This window comes from Lytechinus pictus, chromosome 5 (assembly GCF_037042905.1).
Source record: "Lytechinus pictus isolate F3 Inbred chromosome 5, Lp3.0, whole genome shotgun sequence".
NCBI lineage: Eukaryota > Metazoa > Echinodermata > Echinoidea > Temnopleuroida > Toxopneustidae > Lytechinus > Lytechinus pictus.
In genome coordinates, this window is record NC_087249.1 from 3,923,221 (window position 1) to 3,945,934 (window position 22,714).

At 36.4% G+C, this 22,714-nt stretch overlaps 2 protein-coding genes across 4 annotated transcripts; both read left to right on the forward strand.

The window, feature by feature from the left end:
• Positions 1 to 2,613: 2,613 nt before the first annotated feature.
• On the forward strand, positions 2,614 to 8,035 carry LOC129262559 (tubulin beta chain-like). Its single transcript, XM_054900688.2, has 3 exons — positions 2,614 to 2,999; positions 5,475 to 5,810; positions 6,514 to 8,035. Exons 1-3 carry the CDS (start codon positions 2,943 to 2,945, stop codon positions 7,459 to 7,461), a joined length of 1,341 nt encoding a protein of 446 aa, XP_054756663.1. The 5' UTR covers positions 2,614 to 2,942; the 3' UTR covers positions 7,462 to 8,035.
• Positions 8,036 to 14,423: 6,388 nt separating this feature from the next.
• On the forward strand, positions 14,424 to 22,638 carry LOC129262558 (metaxin-1-like). 3 transcript variants are annotated; one of them, XM_064099645.1, is made up of 9 exons: positions 14,424 to 14,491; positions 14,688 to 14,902; positions 16,069 to 16,138; positions 17,647 to 17,816; positions 18,408 to 18,587; positions 18,978 to 19,054; positions 19,559 to 19,716; positions 20,753 to 21,015; positions 21,726 to 22,638. In XM_064099645.1, exons 2-8 carry the CDS (start codon positions 14,822 to 14,824, stop codon positions 20,974 to 20,976), a joined length of 960 nt encoding a protein of 319 aa, XP_063955715.1. In that variant the 5' UTR covers positions 14,424 to 14,491; positions 14,688 to 14,821; the 3' UTR covers positions 20,977 to 21,015; positions 21,726 to 22,638. The 3 variants fall into 3 exon arrangements, with proteins under 3 accessions (XP_063955715.1, XP_054756662.2, XP_063955714.1); XM_054900687.2 differs by having other exon boundaries at positions 20,753 to 22,638; XM_064099644.1 differs by having other exon boundaries at positions 14,694 to 14,902; positions 20,753 to 22,638.
• The last annotated feature ends 76 nt before the right edge of the window (positions 22,639 to 22,714 follow it).

The following is a 22,714-nucleotide window of genomic DNA, read 5'->3' on the forward strand; positions in this document are numbered from 1 at the left end:
TTTCACTTATTAATATAGGCATACTATTGGAAGACGAACCTGGAATTAATACTCACAAAACCTGCAGAGTTATTTTCTTTTTTCGAAGTATACTTCTTCATTTGCATTCCTGCCAGTAAATTATAAAATAGATGAAAGTTGAATAAGAGAGAATAAACATTTCCTAGATTGATTGATTTAAATACTTTGGTTTATATTTAAAAGAGGGGTCTGAAATTTTATAATACACTTGAATACATAACCCTTATACTCAGATTTGTTTCGATGTAAGGGTTTTGATTGCACTGTTTTGTATTAGCTTCATGACTTTGTCTACAGACTCAGACTATTCAACATAAAAGTATTATTGTCTTGTTCTGTTAAAAAATGAGAGAGAAACCGAACGTGTGGTTGCTTGGATAGTATCCACCTGCATGCCTTCTATCACCTGGCTTGTTCATACTAGTCATGGGATGGTGATATAAGGGGGTAGAGGGTGGTTGCCCATAACCCCTTTGATTTTAGTAAGTGATCAAAAATTAAGTTCAAGAGAACGAAGAAACTGAAGAGGAAGAAAACAACGAATTTAACGATAGGAGATGATTTTGGTAACACCAGGGTATTCAAATACAATGTACCCATGTTTCATTTTTAAAGACGCAAATAAACTCATCTCTTTTTTTAAATTCTTTACCCCCTCCAGATATACCTGGCAGCGCCGAGCCCCTAACCCTTTACAAACAGTAATCTAATACGTCTCAGCGGTATGATGATGTTTATATTACATTTCATTCCGCTCTTTGAAATTCAAATAATCACTCTGTACACATTGTACAAAGGTGACGGCCAAGTTCTTTCCCATTGTGACGTTGTTTACCAAGGAAGAGAATAAACAACCCTCAACCGGGTCAATCTTTAGTCTACATTATACCGTATTAAAAAAAAACCCAACTAATTGAATACAGAAATCACATTGATATTCACATTAATTATTATACATTATACGTTAATTATTATACATTATACATTATTATACATTAATTATTAATTATTATACATTCATAGATACAAGAAACAAGTTAGTCTTATTGTTGCATGCGAGCATGCTGCATAAAATGTATACCCTCGATGGCTTTTAAAAAGAGAAAATGCCAACATACATCTTTTTACATGTGAAACAGAAAAAGTTGAGATACATTAATTTTTCTACAATCCAAAAATGTAGTGGTTGCTCTATTATGTTTAACTATAGTGTTTTGTTTGGATCATAAGTGTGTGTCTCATGATGTAACTCAATTTGTATTCTTAGAAATTGCCATGCTAGCCGCCCCCCCCCCCCGTCTCCCCATTTCGAACCAAACAAAATATCGAGGCGGGCATCGATGATTTCAGGGCAGAGGAGGATGAGGAATTGTAAGTGGATATTATATCTCGCCGTTCGTCCATGATGTTGGTATAATGATGTAGATTACTTTTATCTGACTCAAGATATAAAGGGTGTGCAATTTTTTTTCCTTCCACGTCTCCCAAACCACACATTAACCAATGACTGAGTGAGTCAGACATTGACATGAGTCACTGGAACTTATTTAAAGTCGCAATAGACTTTCGTTTGATGATTCCAGAAAGCGAGCTATGCGCAAGAGGGTTGAAACAGAAGAGTCGTATGAAGAATAGACTAGTTTTCTGCAGCTATAAGTATAACCATGATAACCCATTGTCATCATACATGCTTACATATTTTGAACAAAACTACTGATGATATCAATGATGATGATGACGATTGACGATGGTATGATGATGATGATGATTATAATGACGATGATGAGATCGATGATGATGATGGTGATGATTATGATGTTGATGATGGTGATGATGATGATGATGCTCGGTGATGATGATGATAATAATGATGGTGATGATGACGATAATGGCGATGGTGGTGTTCATATATCTAGGATCTTACGTAAAAGAAAATCACCACCCTCGTACACTATAGTTAAAAAACAAAATATTCGAATGTTCCTTTAAAGTTGACTGGTGAGTCAGTCCTGCATTAATGACTATACTACCCCATGTCTGCCTTACTGCCTTATCTTGACAATGGTCTGCCAATGAATTTCATTTCAACATTTATGACAATGATCTACGCATCTGGAGTGCTAATTAGACCTACTGATTGTATTCTCACTGCAATGTTTGATTGAAGTTTAATTCCTCTAACAATGATGAGGTGAGGTAGGGAGATTGAATTTTCCCTCTCACCTCTCTATTCCATCCGGATCCCACCCCTATCTTTCCGCCGCTTCTTATCTCTCCCAACTTCTCCATGATCTTAACCTACTGTTTGAATATCTCGAAGCACCTTCCATCTCTTTAAAAAGAATCAAGGAATTGGTGCTCAGTAACCAAGCAACCTTGCAACATCAGTCTTAATTTCCTCTCCTATATGGCGTCAAATCTTACCGACATCCAATGTAATATATCCATGGGTGGGGTACTGGACTAATCCAATCAAACACCTCCTACTATCAGTCACTCGCCGATGAGAGAGTCGAGGGTTTCCATTGGTGAATTTCTCCTGACTGGTGAAGGGATGTTCTAAGAACGTTGATCTTTTTTTTTTTTTAAACCAGAACAGAATTGATTTTGTGTCACGTACAAGACACCCCAAGAATCATAATACTTTCAGATGAATGTTAAATATAATCAAAAAGAAAAGTTTATTAGCAAATGGAAGCGACATCCGAAATCTGATAGCGCATGTGTAGTAAGTGATTCTGAGTTGATCCCTAATTATATGCAGCATACATTATTTCGTCTGGCGAGAACATTTCACTCTCCATCTGTCGACCGTCGTCTTCAGTGATCAGTACACCAGTGATCGCCTGCAAGCCGTACACGTGAAACCGGCCTGACTCCACTGCACATTTCTTGTCATTTTTAGACAAATATCTGTCAAAATGCGCGAAATTGTTCACCTTCAAGCCGGACAGTGCGGTAACCAGATCGGTGCAAAGGTAAGGAATTTATTTCATTTTCCTTTATGTAAACTAACTTTTTAGGCCTCTATAAATCAACGTGTACATATTTCTCATCATCCATATCCAATTTTCTTATCATGACTCACCTATGTGAATAATATATTGTACCCAAAGTAATCGACGTTTATTTTTTCCAGCACCGAATTATACAGTCAAATTTATCATGCAAGAAATATGTGAATCATCTTATCAATTAATGTATAAATGTTAAAACGCCAGATAAAATTATATTAGAAAAAAAAAACAGATACGGCGCGGCATTATCATGATTATTGCTATTTTTGTGAGATAACTCTTCCGGGCCACACTTTCAATGAACGTGTCTTCATTTTAATATATTTATCTTCGTTTTATATGATTTTGTTTCCCTGTGTATGTCGGCCTATATGTTAATTTGGTGATCCGAATGCTAGTGACTGTCCCCCTCACGTGACATAATATCTAGTATGATGACAACTTGCAATTTGTACCATTCAATATATTGATCGCGAAAGAAGCAGCTTTAAAATACTCCGAATGAAATCGAACAAGCAACCATGCCTGGCATGGCAACATGGCATGGCATCCCTCTAGCTGTCCTTTGTATTTTCTTTCTTTGCGGCTGATGATTTGAATTACGCCAAGACATGCATTACGATCTGATTTTGAAATTCGAACCAAACAATAACTGGAGCAATCCAATCCGAGGTCAAAAGGCCAATTGACCGTTAGAGGAGTGAGGGCTTGTATGGTCGTTGTAAGCATGCGCAGGCGGCTTTCTGAAAATGAGCGGGATGATATGAAATAATTTTACTGGTACAGACGAATGCATGTGGTGTCGTGTGGCGAAAATTATACTGGGCGTGAAATTCATGAAACTCTAGAACAACAGCGGTGAAGCAATTAGTGAAGAATATACTCGAAGGCCTGTGTAATTGAAATCAGAAACAAACTTGCATCATATATAATTATCTAGATATTTGTCGTAAATGTTTTATAAGAACAGATTCTTCCCTTATGGATCTTAACATTAAAGGCTCATGTACAAAAGATAATTTTCTATCATGCCATTGTTAAAAAATTTTTAGTACATTGAACTAAAGTAAAAAGCTGTGCCTGTGAACAACTGAACATAAGAGCCTAAAAGTTCTTGAGTTTGGGGAAACATGTGCAGTGCAGCTGCATTTCTATAATGTCACATGCACGATTAGATCTTTCTTTCTTGCTCCCCCTGATGGCTCGTGGGCTTAAAGAATCATTATGGCAGTGACCTCTTACCATTCTAATTTACCAAAACGACCTTTGATCTGAAAGCTGTGTGATCGAATGAATTTGCACATGGCCACATGACCGAGCTTCGTTTGCTCAATAACGTTTGTCCCTGGTAAAGTGAAGAGAGGAGAGACAGGGGGAGTGAGGGTGGGGGGGGGGGGGGAGAAATGAGGGATCTTGCACTCGTATGGGTACGCTGGTCGTATTCGACGCCACGAAATAAAAGATAATGAAGATTCTAATAACTGTTTAAATCTTAAATGAAATTTCCTCAGACCACCAACAATAAACTTTTAGTCAGGCTGATATTCCATTTTAATGGGAGAGTCATAAATGCCTATTTTACAAAGGCATTGTGAACTGTACCATTTTTGGCAATTATTGCGATATCCGGATTCCGGGGTATTTTTCGTTCATATCTGGCTAATACTGATACTAATACTGCCCCAGAGGCACACGCACTATTAGTTCTACCCTTTCCCACCATGAGTCATGGTATATTTTACCAAAATCGTTATTATATAGAATAAATTAGAAATATGTTGATCTTATTTTCCCGTACCAGAGGAGTCTTCTGATGTTCATTGATCATTCTTTTCGTCGGAACACGCCGCGTAAAACAAGTTCCAAAGCAAGAAAGCACAAGCATTAGCTGATCCGGTGCTTATCTATTAAATGCTTAATAATCGTATTTCCTCATCGCTTTGGCCATCTAACATTGCATCTCCATTACCTCGCATTGCATCACAAAGACCATTATCCATTTAAGTTTCGAAAATTCTATTCAGACTTTATGGCAAACTTTTAATTTAATGATGAAAGAATCCTGGTTGAATTGAGACGAAATACCTATTTTGCTCCATGGCATGTTTAGACGGTGATAATAATTATGTCAAGCTGAAGCCTCCCAAATCGATTTTCAATTTTAAGAAAGTGATTGGCACACTGTCATATTTGACGGACAACTCTTTGAACCTCCTCCATAATTATATTAACAGGGGACCATATGGATACCGTATTTGGCAGCGTCATAGATCATTCGATGTATTTCTACGTTTATTATACCACCCCATGTTATGACGAGTACATAGACTCACACCATTCGATATTTATATTTACAAAATCTGAACTTTAGAATACGGAATCTGTGCAACTGAAATAATGTGATCCTTTTGATATTGTTGCTGTCTTTTTTAATAGTTCTGGGAGGTAATTTCAGACGAGCACGGAATTGACCCTACCGGCACCTACCACGGCGATTCCGATCTCCAGCTCGAGCGCATCAACGTTTATTACAATGAGGCTACCGGTGGCAAGTACGTTCCACGAGCCGTGCTCGTCGACCTCGAGCCAGGCACCATGGACTCTGTCAGGTCGGGGCCATTCGGACAAATCTTCAGACCAGACAACTTTGTCTTCGGCCAGAGTGGAGCAGGGAACAACTGGGCCAAGGGACACTATACAGAGGGCGCTGAACTGGTAGATTCTGTACTCGATGTTGTCCGCAAGGAAGCCGAGAGCTGTGATTGCCTACAGGTAATTCATTTAGTCATAAACATGATGCATAATCATTATTGTAGGTACATGGAGTATACTATTGAAAGATTGTGTTTCCAGTACAATACGATGCAGTTTTGAGCAATAAGCCCTATATCAAGAGATAATATTTAAACAAACCATATGTTATTTTCATGATATCGACCTGTTGCATATTTGAATTATTTCACACTAAATATCAAGCATGCTCAGAGTGTGAGACGATGGTCGACAATGATGTCTACAATTTGGAAGTTATTATTTTTTTGCTATTTCCCCCTAAATCATATTCATACATACCCACTTTAAATTGATTCCGGCAATTAATTAAAATATGGAATATGTCTGAACTATGAACCTGCTTTCGTTTGCATATAAAAGCGCATATCGATCACTTCTGACAGGACAGCATTTCAGCGACTTGCCGAATCTTTGACGGGCTTCATAAAAGTAACGAGAACAAAGCCGAGTGTATGAATAAAATTGCGCAAACTGTTAAATCCTGTTTACGTCAAACTGATCGAAGCAATAAAGTAATCGATATCCCTTTTTTAATTGACGAGGATCTAGGCTAGCTCCTTCTTGAACATCTTTTTGGAAGAGAAGATTGTCGAAAAAAAATCCATAGGACAATATGTCATGTATATTTTGCTGACGGTAGACGTACATGGATTTACAAACGTTTCTTACTTCCAATTTCCAGGGCTTTCAACTGACACACTCCCTTGGTGGTGGTACTGGTTCCGGTATGGGAACCCTCCTCATCAGCAAGATCCGTGAAGAGTACCCAGACCGCATCATGAACACATTCAGCGTTGTGCCATCACCCAAAGTATCAGATACCGTTGTCGAGCCATACAACGCCACACTCTCAGTCCATCAGTTGGTTGAGAACACAGATGAGACATATTGCATTGACAATGAAGCTCTCTATGATATCTGTTTCCGCACCTTGAAGCTCACGACACCAACCTACGGTGACCTGAACCATCTGGTATCTGCTACTATGAGTGGTGTTACCACATGTCTGCGTTTCCCCGGACAGCTCAATGCCGATCTCCGAAAACTTGCCGTCAACATGGTTCCATTCCCCCGTCTCCATTTCTTCATGCCTGGCTTTGCTCCTCTCACTAGCCGCGGCAGTCAGCAATACCGGGCATTGACTGTTCCAGAGCTTACCCAGCAGATGTTTGATGCCAAGAACATGATGGCTGCCTGTGATCCTCGTCATGGTCGTTACCTCACCGTCGCGGCGGTCTTCCGTGGTCGCATGTCCATGAAGGAGGTCGACGAACAGATGCTCAATGTCCAGAACAAGAACAGCAGCTACTTCGTAGAATGGATCCCCAACAACGTCAAGACCGCCGTCTGTGACATCCCACCGCGTGGACTCAAGATGGCCGCCACCTTTATCGGCAACAGCACCGCCATCCAGGAGCTCTTCAAGCGTATCTCTGAGCAGTTCACCGCTATGTTCAGACGAAAGGCTTTCCTTCATTGGTACACTGGTGAGGGTATGGACGAGATGGAGTTCACTGAGGCTGAGAGCAACATGAATGACTTGGTGTCTGAGTACCAACAGTACCAGGATGCCACCGCTGAGGAAGAGGGAGAGTTTGACGAGGAGGAAGAGGAAGCTGATGAGGCCTAAGCATCTAAATCATTCCAACAAGCATGGCAGCGGCATTCTTTTACTCATCGAATCAATTAAAAATCAAACAATAAAATTTCTTATTATTCAGTCTAAAATAATCTCGAATAGTATATGATGAACATATTCATCCACATAGGTTTATGGAGCATACTCGGTTCCATTACCAAATACAAAGATTGTAACGACTCCTAATTTGTGTCTAAAAAACACAATTCATTATCAGCTGATGCTGAAAGAAAGACGAAAAAAACTTAAAAAAAAAACGTAACACGAACCAATAGCTATTCAAGTTTGTTCATTCAAATGTAATTTAAAACATTTTCGGGACCGGACAAACCAATATTTCATTTGCCAAAAGAACAACTCGACTTGTAAAGTTACTCAAACATAATTCAGACTCAAATAATGTACATGTATTTATATAATTTTCTATATTTTTTTTAAGTATCTTACTATTTGCTATATTCTGATCTATGATTCTAATTTCCGATGTGCATAAGTCATGTCAGTACTGATTCTTTTATTTTCTCACAAGAAGAAATAATACGAATTTACACAATGCAAACTTAAATCGCCTATTTTTTGTGCTCTTGGTTTCCTTGAAACAAAATGTGTCTAATTTGGTGTTCTCTTGTGAATCATTGATTTGCTTGCCTTTTGGAAAAGGGGTTAAGAATTGATAATCAATATGATTGTTGATGAGTAGTTGTGATGATTGAATTTGAAATGATGTCGATATTCGCGATTATTTTCGCCAGGCGCGGATCTAGGGGGAGGGGCAACCCATCTCCTCTTTTAACATGTTTAAGGACTTTTATTAAGCTTTTTTTCGACGGAAGGGACCTCCGATGGTGGTAACCTTTTATCCCCTCTTTTCTTACTCGTCAGATATTGTTTACCCTCTCCCATGTTGGTAAATTCTGGATCCGCCCCTGGGTTTCAGCGGAGTTGGTGTGGCGGCGACACTAGTGATATGAGACAGTTGATGTTGATAACGCTTATGATTATGATGATGGATGATTGGTAATGAATAGGATGGTTACGCTGATTGTTAGGTTGAATGATAATTGTAATGATCATGATGGTAGTGGTTATGAACATGGTGATAATGATAATGTTGCGATGAGAATTGCAATGACTGCATGATAACGACGATGATGATTTCAAGTAACAAAACGATGAGGACAGTGAATAATGGTGAAAGTATGAAGGACTAATGAAGTTCATGGTTGTGATGAATATAAAAATGGTAACCGCATGCGGGTGACGATGAATTTATTTATCACTATCGGACATAACACGACGCATCGCGACGTCGCCCTTTTGGCGAATAAACGAAAGAGAATGAAAAACAACGAAAAGGGAAGGAGAATGTAAGAGGACAATACAAAAAGAAGAAAGGGAAAGCAAACGGTGAACTTGCCGGACACAAATTAAGATAAAAAACATGTTAGCAGGAAAAGTAGCACTCATGCGCGGATCCATGGGAGGTCGAGGTGGCCTTGCCCCCCCCCCTCCACCCCCTCACCCCAACCAAAGAGATAGAGAGAAAGGGAAGGGTGAAAAGAAGAGAAAGAAAAAGAAAAAAAGAGAGAAAATGAATAAGAAAGGTAAGTGGGCATAAGGGAAAAAAGGTACGGAAAGTGAAAAGAAAGGGAAGGGAGGAAAAAGAGAAGGAAAATATGGTGTAGTGGAAAGAGAAAAAAGAAAGGAAGGAAATATGGAGAGAGAGGGGGAGAAAGGGAGAAGGTGGAACCGGAGAAGAAAAGAGGAGTAAAGAAATAAAGATAGTGGAAGACAGAGAAAGGGAAGCAAGAGAATTAAAGGTGAAGTTAAGTCTGACAAAAAGTTTGTTGTAAAAATAGCAAAAAAAATTACAGAAAATATTGGTGAAGCTTTGAGGAAACTCCATCAAAGATTAAGAAAATTATTAAAATTCTAATGTTTTGATTTGTAACTTTATAAGCGAGCAGTTTCCCCCATATCGTGTAGTAAAAAATTAATGAAATCTAATTTTCTCTCAAAATTAAAAAAGTAACTTCATGATATAAACAAACAAATTATTTCACACCCGCTCCTAAAAGAAAAAGAAAATTTAGTCATCACGAACCATTAAAGATTTGCTCGTATATGACGTCACAAATAAAGGACAACCTTTAAATTTCTCAATCTATGATTGATTTTCCTTAAACCTTCACCAATATTTTGTTGTTTTTTTTCTGTTATATTTTTACAACAAATGTTTCTTAAGGGTGAAATAAATAAATTAATGGAAACTGCAAAGTTAGAGAAGGGAACGGAAAGGGGGAAGAAAAGAAAATGGAAAAGGGAAAGTTAAGAAGGGATAGTCTCTGCACATTAGCTTAGGTTGATAGGGCATAGAAAATGTGGAAGGAAAATGGACAATTAAATCTCTATTTTATTATTCACTTCACCGACTATTATAATATCGTTACTCGGACCTAATTATGAAAACTTTCATGGCAACGGTGTAAATATTGAGATGCCATTCAATCACCTGATGTTTATCAAACGTTAGCGACCACCATGCAATCCCCAATCGTCTAAAATTTGCTCACTCGCGTCGATTGCTTACATAGGGCTTTCAGTTTCAGTTTAGTTTATTTCATTTCCATTTTCTGATAATAAACATAACAAACATATATATACATATGTATAAATGTACATAACAAAATAAGTGTTATAAGTATACTTCAATAATCAATTAACAAATTCGTAGGAAATAGATGAAATGTATACAATTTTTGTTCAAGATACATTTTGATGATTAGACAAATTATAGATTACAGTTAGCATGTGAAAATGAAAATGAGGGACTTATTAAAAAGCGAAGCTTGTAATTGTAAGCCCCTTAGGATAAATTTGTAGTAATCTTAATCGTATGTAATTAAAAGTAAAGTAAGACAATCTAGACCATATATGAAGAACGGCAAAATAGGTTTGAATAACAAGGAAAGAAAGGGGGGGGGGGGGGTAGTAACTACATATGTTAGAGGGATAAGGGAATATTAAATAACTGGGGGAAAAAAACAAAACAAAAAGAAACGATTATGTGCCCAGCAGAAAAGGAAAGGGGAGGAGAAAGAGAAATAGGGTCGAAGGCAAGTATCGTGGAAAAGATAAAGCAGTTCATGTGTTTCATACATTGTACTCATTAAGGAATGAGAGTTTTAGGTGTTTTTTGAAGGTGTTTATATTTCTATATTGTTTAAGGCTTTGGTGAATACCATTCCAGTATTTGGGACCTGTATAAATGATGGTTTTTTGTGCGAGTGTGGTTCTAGTCAGAGGGGGCTTTAACCCGGGGGGGGGGGGGGGGGGCTTTCCATTGACGAGTAGTGGATAAGTCACGCATGACCAAAGAAACACGCAAAAAGTAACGTTATAAGGGTGTCATAACGCTAAAATAATGAAAAAGGGTATATATCTCGCTAGGGAAAGCTACGTGTTTACAGCCCAATTTGCGAGGGTATAAAAAGACTAATTACTTTGCACCAACACTACGTGTTTAGGGTCCTGTGGGAGATAGGGAGGTCCTGGGAAACCTACTCATAAGTTGTTTGTTTAATTGCTTCTCTGATGTAATTGTAACTCGAATATGCATACTAGAAAAGTGATTTGCTGCTAATGCTGGGGCTAATAAACTATCGTTGTACTTGTTTATGGGGATCAAAGTAAGGGAATACTTGCCAATTAATTAAGGGTACCGATTTGTTTCCAATACTTGTAAAGGGTAGGGTTTCACACGCCAATACTTGTTCATGGGTGCATTTTCAGAACATGGAAAATACTTGTTTAGGGTGCTTTTCGAAACCCCATGGTGGCACGCGTGGTATCCACTCGTCAATTGAAGTGACCCTGCATGGCCATCAAGCCCAAGTGTAAGTTTGATCCCGATGCATTATGCAACATCAAAAGATGAATAATGAAACACAATTAACAGACTTAAAGGAGAATGAAACCCTTGATACCAGCTGAATCCATATCAAAGAAAAAAAAAAAAAAACATATTGTTGAAAGTTTGAGGAGATTGAATGAATAATAAGAAAGTTATGAGCATTTGAATGTCGAGATCACTAATGCCATATTGTAGATCCTCCCATTGGCAATGCAACCAAGATCTGTGATGTCACGCACGTACAACTCCCTCATTACTTAAGTACTTATTTCACCTATATTCTGACTTTTATTGAGTCTATCACAAGGTGAGGTGTTCTCTTTATGAGAGGACAAGTACAGAGGTTTCACAACATGATATCATTGATGAATCGTTTGTCATATGATTAGAATGAGCAAAAAGAGACGTTTTGGGGTATCTCAGTGTCCAAAAGGGGAGAGTTGTTCATCTGTGACATCATAGATCTTGGTCGCATTGCCAATGGGAAGATCTCCATAGCATTAGTGATCTCGACATTCAAATGCTCATAACTCTTCTATTGCTAGTCCTATTCTACTCAAACTTTTGTTGATCTTATTCTTTGATTTTTCTGCTTTCACAAAAGCTAACTTGCTCCAAGAGTTTCATTCTCCTTTAAAAACTCAGTAAATTTTCACCATAGAGAAGTTAAAAATAGAATATATCTCTCTGAATGTCACGACCAGTTTTACAGTAGGACTGTACCTGTACCCCAATTTGAGTAAGGTATTAAAATGTAGCGCTTAATACATAAATCAGCTACCATTAGCTATACAGTGCGTCCCAAAAAAACCTATACACTTTTGAAATGGCTGCTAAATAAAAAAAATATAGCATTTTGGGGTAAAAGACTTACATATATGGAAAGCCAATAAAGTCAACTTTCAAATGGCACCAGAAAGTTGGAAAACTGTTCATGCTTGAGCGAGCACTGCCCATTGAAACAAAGGGTATGAAAATTAGGGTGGGCTGGAATTAGCCTTCCAATTTATGTCAGTTTTTAAGAGGCAAATCCTTTCAAACTTGCAAAGTTAAGGGCGTTGTGATAAATTAATGATCAACCGTGACCAGTTTTGGTTGCTTATGCAAATTTTATAAATTATTAAATTGAACTTTATTGCACGAGTGAACACAAATCACACTTTTTGGGCAGCATTTCAACTTTGTCATTTGGATCTCTTTTTGGGCAGCATTTCAACTTTATCATGTGGATCTCAGCAATGTGTTCATGGGAGTCGGGAGAATAGGGGGTGAGATAGGACTTAAGTGGGAGAAGTAGGTTGATGGAATAAGGGTCAACAGAACATTCAGCCCCCGCCCCCTCCCTCCCCTCCTGTTGAGAGACTGATGGCTATTGACATGTACACGTGAAGTCCAGAGCGGAATGTTGATTTAATGATTAATTCTGAATCGGGGCATCAACTTTTCCCTATCAATCATTTCATCAACAATTTATCAGTGAATCAGCTCATTCAATGTGCAATGTGATCAATCACACATTCATTTTTTTTCAATAAATTATTTCATTGATCATCATAATCATTAAATTTCTTGGTAATCATTCAATAAAAAAGTGACCATCAGCCACCGGTCACTTGGCAGCTAAGTTTTGAATAGGCTACAATCCAGGAAGTGAGACAGAGAGGGGGGGGGGCTGGGAAATGGAGGTGGAGAGGGGAGGGTACATATGACTTTATAAGGAAAAGGACAAAAAGAAGAGGAATGCCCTTTTCACCAAGTCTTAGCATATCTCGCCCTCTTGCTTGTAACAGGTACCATCACATTACTCTGACTCTCACGAACACACTTGTGAGGTCCACAAGATGAATATGCTACACTAAAATTACCATTCCTGTTCACTCATGCATTAAATTTCAATTTAGTAACTCATGAAATTTGCCTAAGAAACCAAAACTTATCTCACTCATTAATTTAGCTTAGCAAGTTCCAAAGGACTAACCACTAAAAAAAAACTGTAAGGCTCATTCCTGCCCAGCCTAGCCGAGCTTAGTGTCTCAGGAGGAGAGAAGCGGGGGGGGGGGGGTTGAGATGGAGGGGTTGCTAAATGTTTTGTTGACCTTTATCCCATCAACGTACTTCACCTACCTAAGTCATATAACCCCCCTTCTCCTGACTTTCATTAACACATTGTTGAGATCCACATGATAAAGACAAAATGCTGCACTAAAAATTGCTATTCACGATCACTCATGCATTAAATTTCAATTCAATAAATTCAATTTAATAACGCATTAAATTTTCACAAACAGCAAACTGATCACAGCTGATCTTTAATTCACCAAATAACCCTCAACTTTGCAAGTACCAAACAAAAAACCCGGAAGAAATTGGAAGGCTAATTCCAGCCCACCCTAATTTTCATACCCTTTGTTTCAGTGGGCAGTGTTTGCTCAAGCATGAATAGTATTCCAATTTTTTGGTGTCACTTGAAAGTTGTCTTTATTGGCTTTCCATATCTATAAGTCTTTTACCCCAAAGTGCTATATTTTTTATTTGGCAGCCATTTCAAAAGTGTATAGTTATTTTTGGGACGCACTGTAGTGCCGACTCCTCCTTCGCATACCCCATGACCCGGGGTGACTGATCGTGATTCAGTATGTTTGATTATTTGTGTTTCTTTTTTAAAGACGTGTATCAAGATTATTTACGTCTGGGATCGACCTTTGACGTCACCATCAAATAGAAGTGACCAACTTGAAGGCTATAGAACCTCGATATCGAACCTCTGCATCAAATTGTAACTGGTTTTGGGACAGCCAATAAAGGGGAGGTGTGCATATATACCGGTATTCATATTCGGCAGTAATGTGTTGCCAGAGTATTTTTATTCACTAAGTCTAACGATCTATCTATCTATCTATGTATATATCTATCTATCTATCTATGTATCTATCTATCTATCTATACACATCCATCCATCTGTCCCCACTGATCTCTCCTCGAGCTTCCAATCCCTTTTCCGCTCTTTGCGCTTGCGTTGCACACTTGTTCGTGAATATTCATATTATTATGCAAATTAACTCGATTGAATCCCTGGCCAACACATGTATGTTCTGCTAGCTGCTTCTGGTAAGAATTACATTTTTGAAGGTTATTTAGATCTAAATCTATTTTCAGCGATTGTTAATCTGGAATTCCGCAATGAAGCCAAATTAAATATAATATCACTAACAATCTATTAAATAAAATTAGGCCTAATATGATCAAGATTTTTGCCCGCTGTTCTTTACATTGTCCCATATATCGGAATTTGTGTTGTAAAAAGTTACAGGTTGCTTGAAACTGATTACATCACCCTGCGCACAACGGACGGCGACAGAGAGCAGACTGAGCCAGATCAAGTGAGCGGCAGAGCTGAGCTAGTAACGTGAATACTCGGAGCTGATATTTAAAAAGAAAATGGCGGAATTAATGGAAATGGATTGTTGGAAAGGTGATTGGGGATTGCCCTCAATTGACAGGGATTGTCTTAAAGTTATGGTAAGAACTTAAAGTTATTTTTAATTTTAGTTTGATTTACTTCCACCTGTTAATGTAATCATTCATGCCATGGTTATTTTGTTTTCACAGAAAAAAAAGTTAATATCTGCATGCACAGAAATTACTTACAAATATAATTTTTGCATGACCATTGCATCAATTTTGTACTTCATATGCAAATTCTTTGTTCATGAAATTGAACTATAATCACTATCTCCCCCTCCCCTTTCTCCCTCTCATATCTTTCTCTCGAACTCCCTTTTTCTATCTGATTTCTCTTCCTTCGCACTTTTTTGACCTCCTTAACTCTTTCCATCTTCAAGTTCTTGATAATAATGATTATATAGTACTTAGTTATAAATACATGCACCTTACGTAATTTCCCTTGAAAACTGAAAAGTTAATTTTCTTTTTGCTATCTTTTTTATATATATTTGCACTTTTATTTTAACTTATAATTTTGTGTATGTACTTTCTCTCATCTTCTCGGCTGATATGCTTCCTTTTTATTTGACTAACTTTGAATTCTTCCTTTCCATCTCTTTTACTCTCCTCCAGTGTATCTATTCTACTAATCCTCTCTTCTTTCCCTTCTACTTCTCTCTATCCTTCGAACTTCCGCGACTCAATCCTCACATCCCTTCTCTATCCTCAAAGCCTTGCTTTTGTACAAAGCCCGAAGCTGGGGGGGGGGGGGGTCAATTGAACCCCCTAAATTTTCCAAAGCAAGAATAATAGGGGAGGCAAACAGTTTTCTCTTCCCCAACAATATTGACTGATTGCCTTTTTTTTGCTTGCCAAATTCTTTTTGGAGAAGAAAGGCCCATTAGTTTTGACCACTAAATCGAGGGAAGGAATCAACACTCCAATTGAAAACCCTGACTACGGGGCTGTTGTGTCATCATAATCTCTTTGCAAATTTGTTCTAAACGTATAATAAGTTAAAATTTTGAAATGTCTTTATAGTGTTTATTAACTACTTTTTACTTTTATTGTAATTAACTAGAATTGTCTTCCATAGAAAAACTCTTAGGGAGATTTGAGATGATAGGCTGCTGATATTGTATTCAAAGTGATCAAGCTATATATGCATTTGCAAGATGAATTCATGTGATGTAAATTGATTTACTTATTTCTGCATTTATTTATTATCCATCCATTTTTAGGCCTATGCCCAGTTTGCTGGAGCCCCAATCAAAGTTCACCGTGATAGAAGACTTTGGAGGAATATATCAGGTATAAATATTCTTTTATCATTGTTTTGTATCTTTTTGTAACAGAACAAGTGCAATAGAGTATGTTTCTTTATATAAAGGTTTGAATCTACTTTGTTTTCTAGCAGATGGTCTAATTCTCAGATTGTCTTTCACCATCATGGCTAAACCCATTTGGTCTATTCATCACTTTTCTCATTTTCACTTTGTCTGCTTATTATTTTGCACTCAAGTAAAGATTTGGTTTATTAACGGTTCATCATGTTATAGAGAAATAAATATTTGATGAAGTGGTTTTTCTAAAGCCTATTTGGAAATTAAACATTCATTTCCTTGCAGTTGGTGAAGTGTTTTGTTTCTTTGTCATTCATTGCTTTGACATAAGTTTTTATACAGTGTTTTTACATTGATAAATTTCCTAAATTAGATTTAATTGCCTCTGGTTATTTATAAGGTGATTATTGCATAATATGTTTGTTCTAAAAAAATATATAATAAATAGATGAATGAATGAATAAATAAATGAATGAATAGATAGATTATTAAGTAAATAAATAAATATTTAATTATTTATATATATATATATAAATAATATAAAAGATAAATGAATAAAATTTTAATTAGTTAATTAATAAGAATGAAATAATAGCAATATTTTTTTGTGGAATCACATAGTAGTGTGTATATCACATGATTGTTTTTTAAAGAATTTGTTATACTTAGGGTGTGTTTAATGTCGATTTTCTAATTTAAACAGCAACATGAATCATGATTGAAAACTCAATTCCAAAACACCGAACGCAAACACGATCAGCGGTGCACCATTCAGTTTCGAAATGTAAAGTTGTTTATATGTTGATCGTCTTTAAATTTCTCACTTTCGTTAGCGTAGCTTTAGTGCGCAGTTTGACCCATCACAAGAAAAGTTAGTTCTGGCACCTGTTTGTGTAGGCTTCCACTGCAAAAGCAAATTTAAAGACGTTTCAAAACTCAATTGTGTTCTATGTTGCATTCACGATGCTCAAGGTAATAAAATTTGAGGTGATCGCGTTTGCAAATGCATCTTTTTTTACGTTTAAATTTTCCTCGGAATCATGATTTGAAAGACGTTTACTTTTACAGCCGGGAATGGAGGTCATTGCACACTGACACATCCTTTGTTTCTCATTATATCTGTGTTTGGAATCATATTTTCAATCACGTTTCATGTTGCCGTTTGAATTTTGAAACCGACATTGAACACACACTTAGCATACTAAATGAGCAATTATTTTTTTGTACATTGCTAAGTTCAATTATATTTTTCATTAATGGTATGAGTATATGATAATAAATGCAATTTATTAGGTGCCAAATCCATCTCGTTATGGATGCTCAATGAACACAAGTGAAGGGGGAGGGGAGGAGCAAACAAAAATAACAAAGGAACACAGAAATCCTTGATAACAGGAGTTATAAATGTATAGGTAAGTTTTGACATTGATTTTTGTGTGATAAGTTTTCTATATGACATTTAAATACATTCTTTAGCACATTATCCAGTCTTCTATTCAAATGGGATGACACTGAAGACAGCAGACAGTATTATAGAGCATCTAAAACAGAATGAGTTCAATGCAGATTCAGAATTGAATGACCAGCAAAGGGCAGATATCCTTGCCTACTCTTCACTACTAGAAGAAAAGTTATTACCTGCATTGGTATGTATGACAACGATGATTATGTTATGCTTTTAAATTAGCACTTGCGAGCATTCCAGCAAGAGCTTGCAAGATCAAATTGGCTTTTGCTTTTTGCTGGGTACCCATTGAAAACTGTGTAGATTGATGTGTAATGTAGTATCAGCTTTTTCCCCTTAATAAAGTTTGATTGCTCCCTTTGAATCAGTGCACAGTCATCAATTTTCCTTCATTTAAATTTGTTGCAGAGAGATTTCAATAGTATGGTGCTTTAGTTGTATCTCTAGAATAACTTACAGAGAATCAGTCAAATCAAACTCAAAAGAACAAATGTGAGATTCCACCTCAAATTTTTGGCATCCTGAAATAGTCTTGATGGGGAAAGGAAATAAAGGGTTAATTACAGTCTGAAACATGTAGAATGATAATAATAATAGGGATAATAGAGATTTACAAGGTAGCACAGCCTGGTGATCAGTGTCAGCTACTGTTAAAAGTTACTGAAATTGTCTCATTTCATTGGTCATTAGGTAATTAGTCGACATTTAGCATTACTACTGTCTCATTTTGTGTTTCTAATGAGAACTCATTTTTCACTCTTATTCTTCTCAGCAATACACATGGTGGGTGGATGCTAAAAACTACACAGAGTTTTCCCGTCCTTGGTTTGCAAAGACTATCCATTTTCCTTTCAATTACTTCATACCGGGTCAGTTGCAAAGGATAGCAGAAAGCAGTTTAGAAGCCAAGAGAGGAGGTCTTCATTTATTAGATGGAGAACTTACTCAGAATGTAAGTAGGTAGTCTTTGACATAGATTCCAGGTGTGGTTGATTTGAACTAAAACCCAACATAATAACCATGCAAATGTTATGTCAAAAGGAAAGTTACATTGTAAATCATTTTTGTATGAAATGAGTAATTGTTCGGTATTATTCAGATTTGACTGAAATAAAGGTAAATTGCTTAGGAAAGTGAACAAATATGGTTGTCACAATACTGTATCCAATGGGATAGTATTCCATTCCATGTGACATGGTATGGTTGCTTTTATAGATTATCTGTTTAAACCAAAAACGGTACCCCCCTTCAATATGGGATACCTTGTATTTGAAACTCCATCAGCAATTGTTCATTTTTTTCTCAATTTAATGAATCTGCTTTTCTTTATTCCCTCTAAAAGGTGATGAAAGATGCCAAGTACTGCCTCAACATGTTGTCTGAAAGACTAGGACAGAAAGAATTCTTCTTTGGAGAAACGTAAGAAAGAACTTTCTTTTCTTTATGTATGTTTAATTTATTTATCATGTTTTATATTCTTTTCTCTTTAAGTCTCTCCTTTACTACCTGTATATTCATTATTATCATTTGTTGACATTTATTGATTGCTCTTCTACACTCAATTTTTATTGGCCAAATTAAGGTATTTTTTTATAGTGCCTTGCATGTGACAAAACTTGACATACAGTGATAAAATAAAGATATGTTTGGTAATTGGAGACAGGCCAAATAGTTATCATTCAATGATACAATGTTTTGATTTATGGGTGTTAGGAAATCGCAAGGATTGGTGGTTGGCAATATAGAATTTTGTAAATTAGCTTGAGATATATGTGCATTGTGCTATGTGGAGAGACAAACCATGAAGACAATAATTACGTTAGAAACATGCCTTTTGTTGTTGGTATTTATGATGTAAGTGAGCAAGAATACTAATCAGTAATATAATTTTGAATTGTCAATCCTCTTTTTTTCCCTTGGCAGTCCTACATCTTTAGATGCCCTTGTATTTAGCTACCTAGCTCCTCTTATACGAGTTCCATTTCCCAGCAACACTCTTCAAATCCACTGTAAGGCTTGTGATAATCTGGTTATGTTTTGCAGTCGTATCTTGCAACGCTATTTTCCTCAGGTCCCACAAGGTATGTACAAGACCATGGATTGAAATATATTGTTGTTTTCCCAAGGAACTGAATGATTTTTTGTATGCATTGTGTTATATCATTACCCAGGTTGTAGCTACCATTAAGCATGTAAGGTGTGAAAATATTCTGTAGAAATTAATTTTATCCTGGGGGCTGTTTCATAAAGCTGTTCGTAAGTAAAGGAGCGACTTTAAGAACGACTGGTGATCCTTTATTGTGGTAAATGATATATTTATTGGCGATGGTTACGCTCGTAACAAAGGTTCACCTGTCGTTCTTAAAGTCGCTCTTAACTTACGAACAGCTTTATGAAACACCCACCAGGGACCATTTCAAAAATCTGTTCGTAAATTACACGTGGCTTTACAAACGACTGGTGACCTGTTTTTGTTTTAATGATATGTACCTATGTATTTGAATTAGCACCTAAGAATATACTCCAGTCGTGCATAACAGTTTTATGAAACACCACCCAGGTAGCCATCTGCCCTTCTTTTTAAGCAGGTAAAGAGTCAGAGACAGAGTTGCCAATAAGTAGGTTTTTATCCTATTTAGTAGGATTTTTAAGGGGAAAGTGACACTAAATATGATTATTTCCCTTGATAAATAGGGTTTTTGAAACTTATATGTTTTTCAAAATTTTAAAGAAAAATATATTAGGCTTCAAAATAGGATAAAACAAAATAAAGAATAAGATTTTTTCACAAACACGGTCGGTAGAATTATGATATGAATAATTATCAACACATTTGAAATAACACAACTACAACAATAATCTAAATATATTTTGAAACGTCAGATGGTAACAGATATAATTTGAGGCCCAAATTTACTGATAAACTATAAACAGTTCAAGCCAACCATGTATAGAAATGAATATAAATTATCAATTTGTCATCAATTTACAATTTTGATGAAATCTTTGTGAATACTACATGTACACATCTCATCAAATGTACTGAATAAATGTACTTTAATGATAAGAGACATATTATTATCTGGTGTATCTGTCATTCAACATTTTTTCTATCAGGTTCAGAGAATACATCTAGAGAGTCTCGAGCCACAACTGAGGAGTCGTTTGATGATCCTCATAAGAGACGTAACCAGATCCTATCCGTGCTCTTTGCTGCTACTGCCATGGTTGGGTATGCCCTCTTCAGCGGGTTGGTACAGTTTGAGATCGTGGACGATGAGGAGATGGATGATCATGGGATGATGGACGATGAGGAAGATGATTATCAGAGCCAAGAATAGATGAGGGATCACAGTTTCTAGATCCAGATGTCAAGGCTGGTCTGTAACCACTTGGTCTAATTAATAATATTGATTCCATTAATAGTCCAACACCATTGTCTCTGATTTCATCTTAGTCAAATAACAACATTTGCTAATACTCAGTTTGGCTATCCCCATTACATCCAACATTAAAAAACAATTTTTGCTATGACGAAATGGAACTAGACCAAATGTATGGAGCAAGAGGATTTGGGCTGAATGAAGATAGCCCATATTGAAATTAGACAAAGAGGTTATAAACCAAACATGCTCAGACTGTTTCCGAGTCTTCCAAAGGTTCGTACTGCTGTGTTGTCTCAAAGGATAGTGTAAATCTGTCCAACCTTTCATCTACTTTTTAGAGAATATGGATTGCGTTATCAACTTTACCGGTGTTGCAGTATACTGTCATCATAGACAATTGAATATACTGGAAATAAACTGCAGGAAAATTTGGGCATTACATAGGAATTTGCGATGAATGGCTTAAAATATTTGTTATGATTCTATTAACTATCAATTCTTATAGAATGGATTTGTGTCAAGCAACAAGTCCTATTCAGTCTTTACCCATAATTTGTTTGTGTTATTTTCAATGAAATCGCAGTGTTACTCTTTTTATTTATTTATTTCTTTAAAAATAATAATTTTATTGATAATAATCACATGTCGAAATAATTACAAATGATATAAACATAACTCTGCAGAGATATATAATTGTTTTGCAGGCTCAATCTTATAACTTGTGGAATGTTTAGCCATTTTGAAGAGGACCAGCTGAAGATACCTACCGGTAAACTACTTATGTTCCCTGGGCCCAACAACACAAAGTTTAACGAGTATCGCTAAATGACATGGCCTATCAAGAGTAAGACCATCATTGCATGCTCATTTTGCTGCTATAGACTGTCTAGGAACCAATCAGAATTGTTCTTTTAAATGAACATTCAATGGCAAAACCTTTGTGTATCAGGGACTTGGATCCTTTCCTAGGATATCATGTAGTCTTATACATGTATGACCACTAAAATGATAATTATTTTCTACTTGTATTCTGTTACAACATTCACATCACAATATTTGCCAAGGAATGAATTGTTTACATTATCGTCCCAAGCAATACCCATTTTTTTTTAGTCGATACCAAAATACTAGAATGTATATTTCCAAAATAAAAATTCACAATATTTAAATATTGAAAATGGTTTATGTATCAAGACTATCCTAAAGCACATGGGCCTATTGCAGGAGATTCATCATGATTGTATGTTTGAGCTCAATGGAGTTAGTCTCCGTTTAAATGATGTTTATATGGATGGATACATGTTGTCATCCATACAAGGGTAATTTTTTAATAAAAACTTTCTATTGTGTCAACTTGGCCACTGTGTAACTTCCATTGATTCTTTCGATTTTTATTGTGTGCAGAGTCCTCCTACCATGTTAGAACCATAAAGACAATGTTACTCTTCATAACAGGAAGATCTAAGTCAATGGGACTTGGGTAGCCATATTACCAAAAATTGTGGCTATTCATTTTACACTGAATCAGCCTGGAGTATTTTTAGAATTAAAAGTACTGTGCATCCATTATCTTGGACATTTTGGATAATGGATGAAATTAAATTGATACTACATGTATATGCATAAATGTTTGTTCTTATACTGTTGTTTATGGAGATTATATTATATTATGGAGCTTAACTTCAAAATTGAT

Bases quoted from the DNA above. Each gene is read 5' to 3' on its own strand.
- LOC129262559 (XM_054900688.2), top strand. From the start codon at position 2,943: ATGCGCGAAATTGTTCACCTTCAAGCCGGACAGTGCGGTAACCAGATC. The intron at 3,000-5,474 runs GTAAGGAATTTA...CTTTTTTAATAG, and splicing joins GTAACCAGATCGGTGCAAAG to TTCTGGGAGGTAATTTCAGA. The intron at 5,811-6,513 runs GTAATTCATTTA...TCCAATTTCCAG, and splicing joins AGAGCTGTGATTGCCTACAG to GGCTTTCAACTGACACACTC.
- LOC129262558 (XM_054900687.2), top strand. From the start codon at position 14,822: ATGGCGGAATTAATGGAAATGGATTGTTGGAAAGGTGATTGGGGATTG. The intron at 14,903-16,068 runs GTAAGAACTTAA...ATCCATTTTTAG, and splicing joins GGGATTGTCTTAAAGTTATG to GCCTATGCCCAGTTTGCTGG. The intron at 16,139-17,646 runs GTATAAATATTC...TACATTCTTTAG, and splicing joins ACTTTGGAGGAATATATCAG to CACATTATCCAGTCTTCTAT.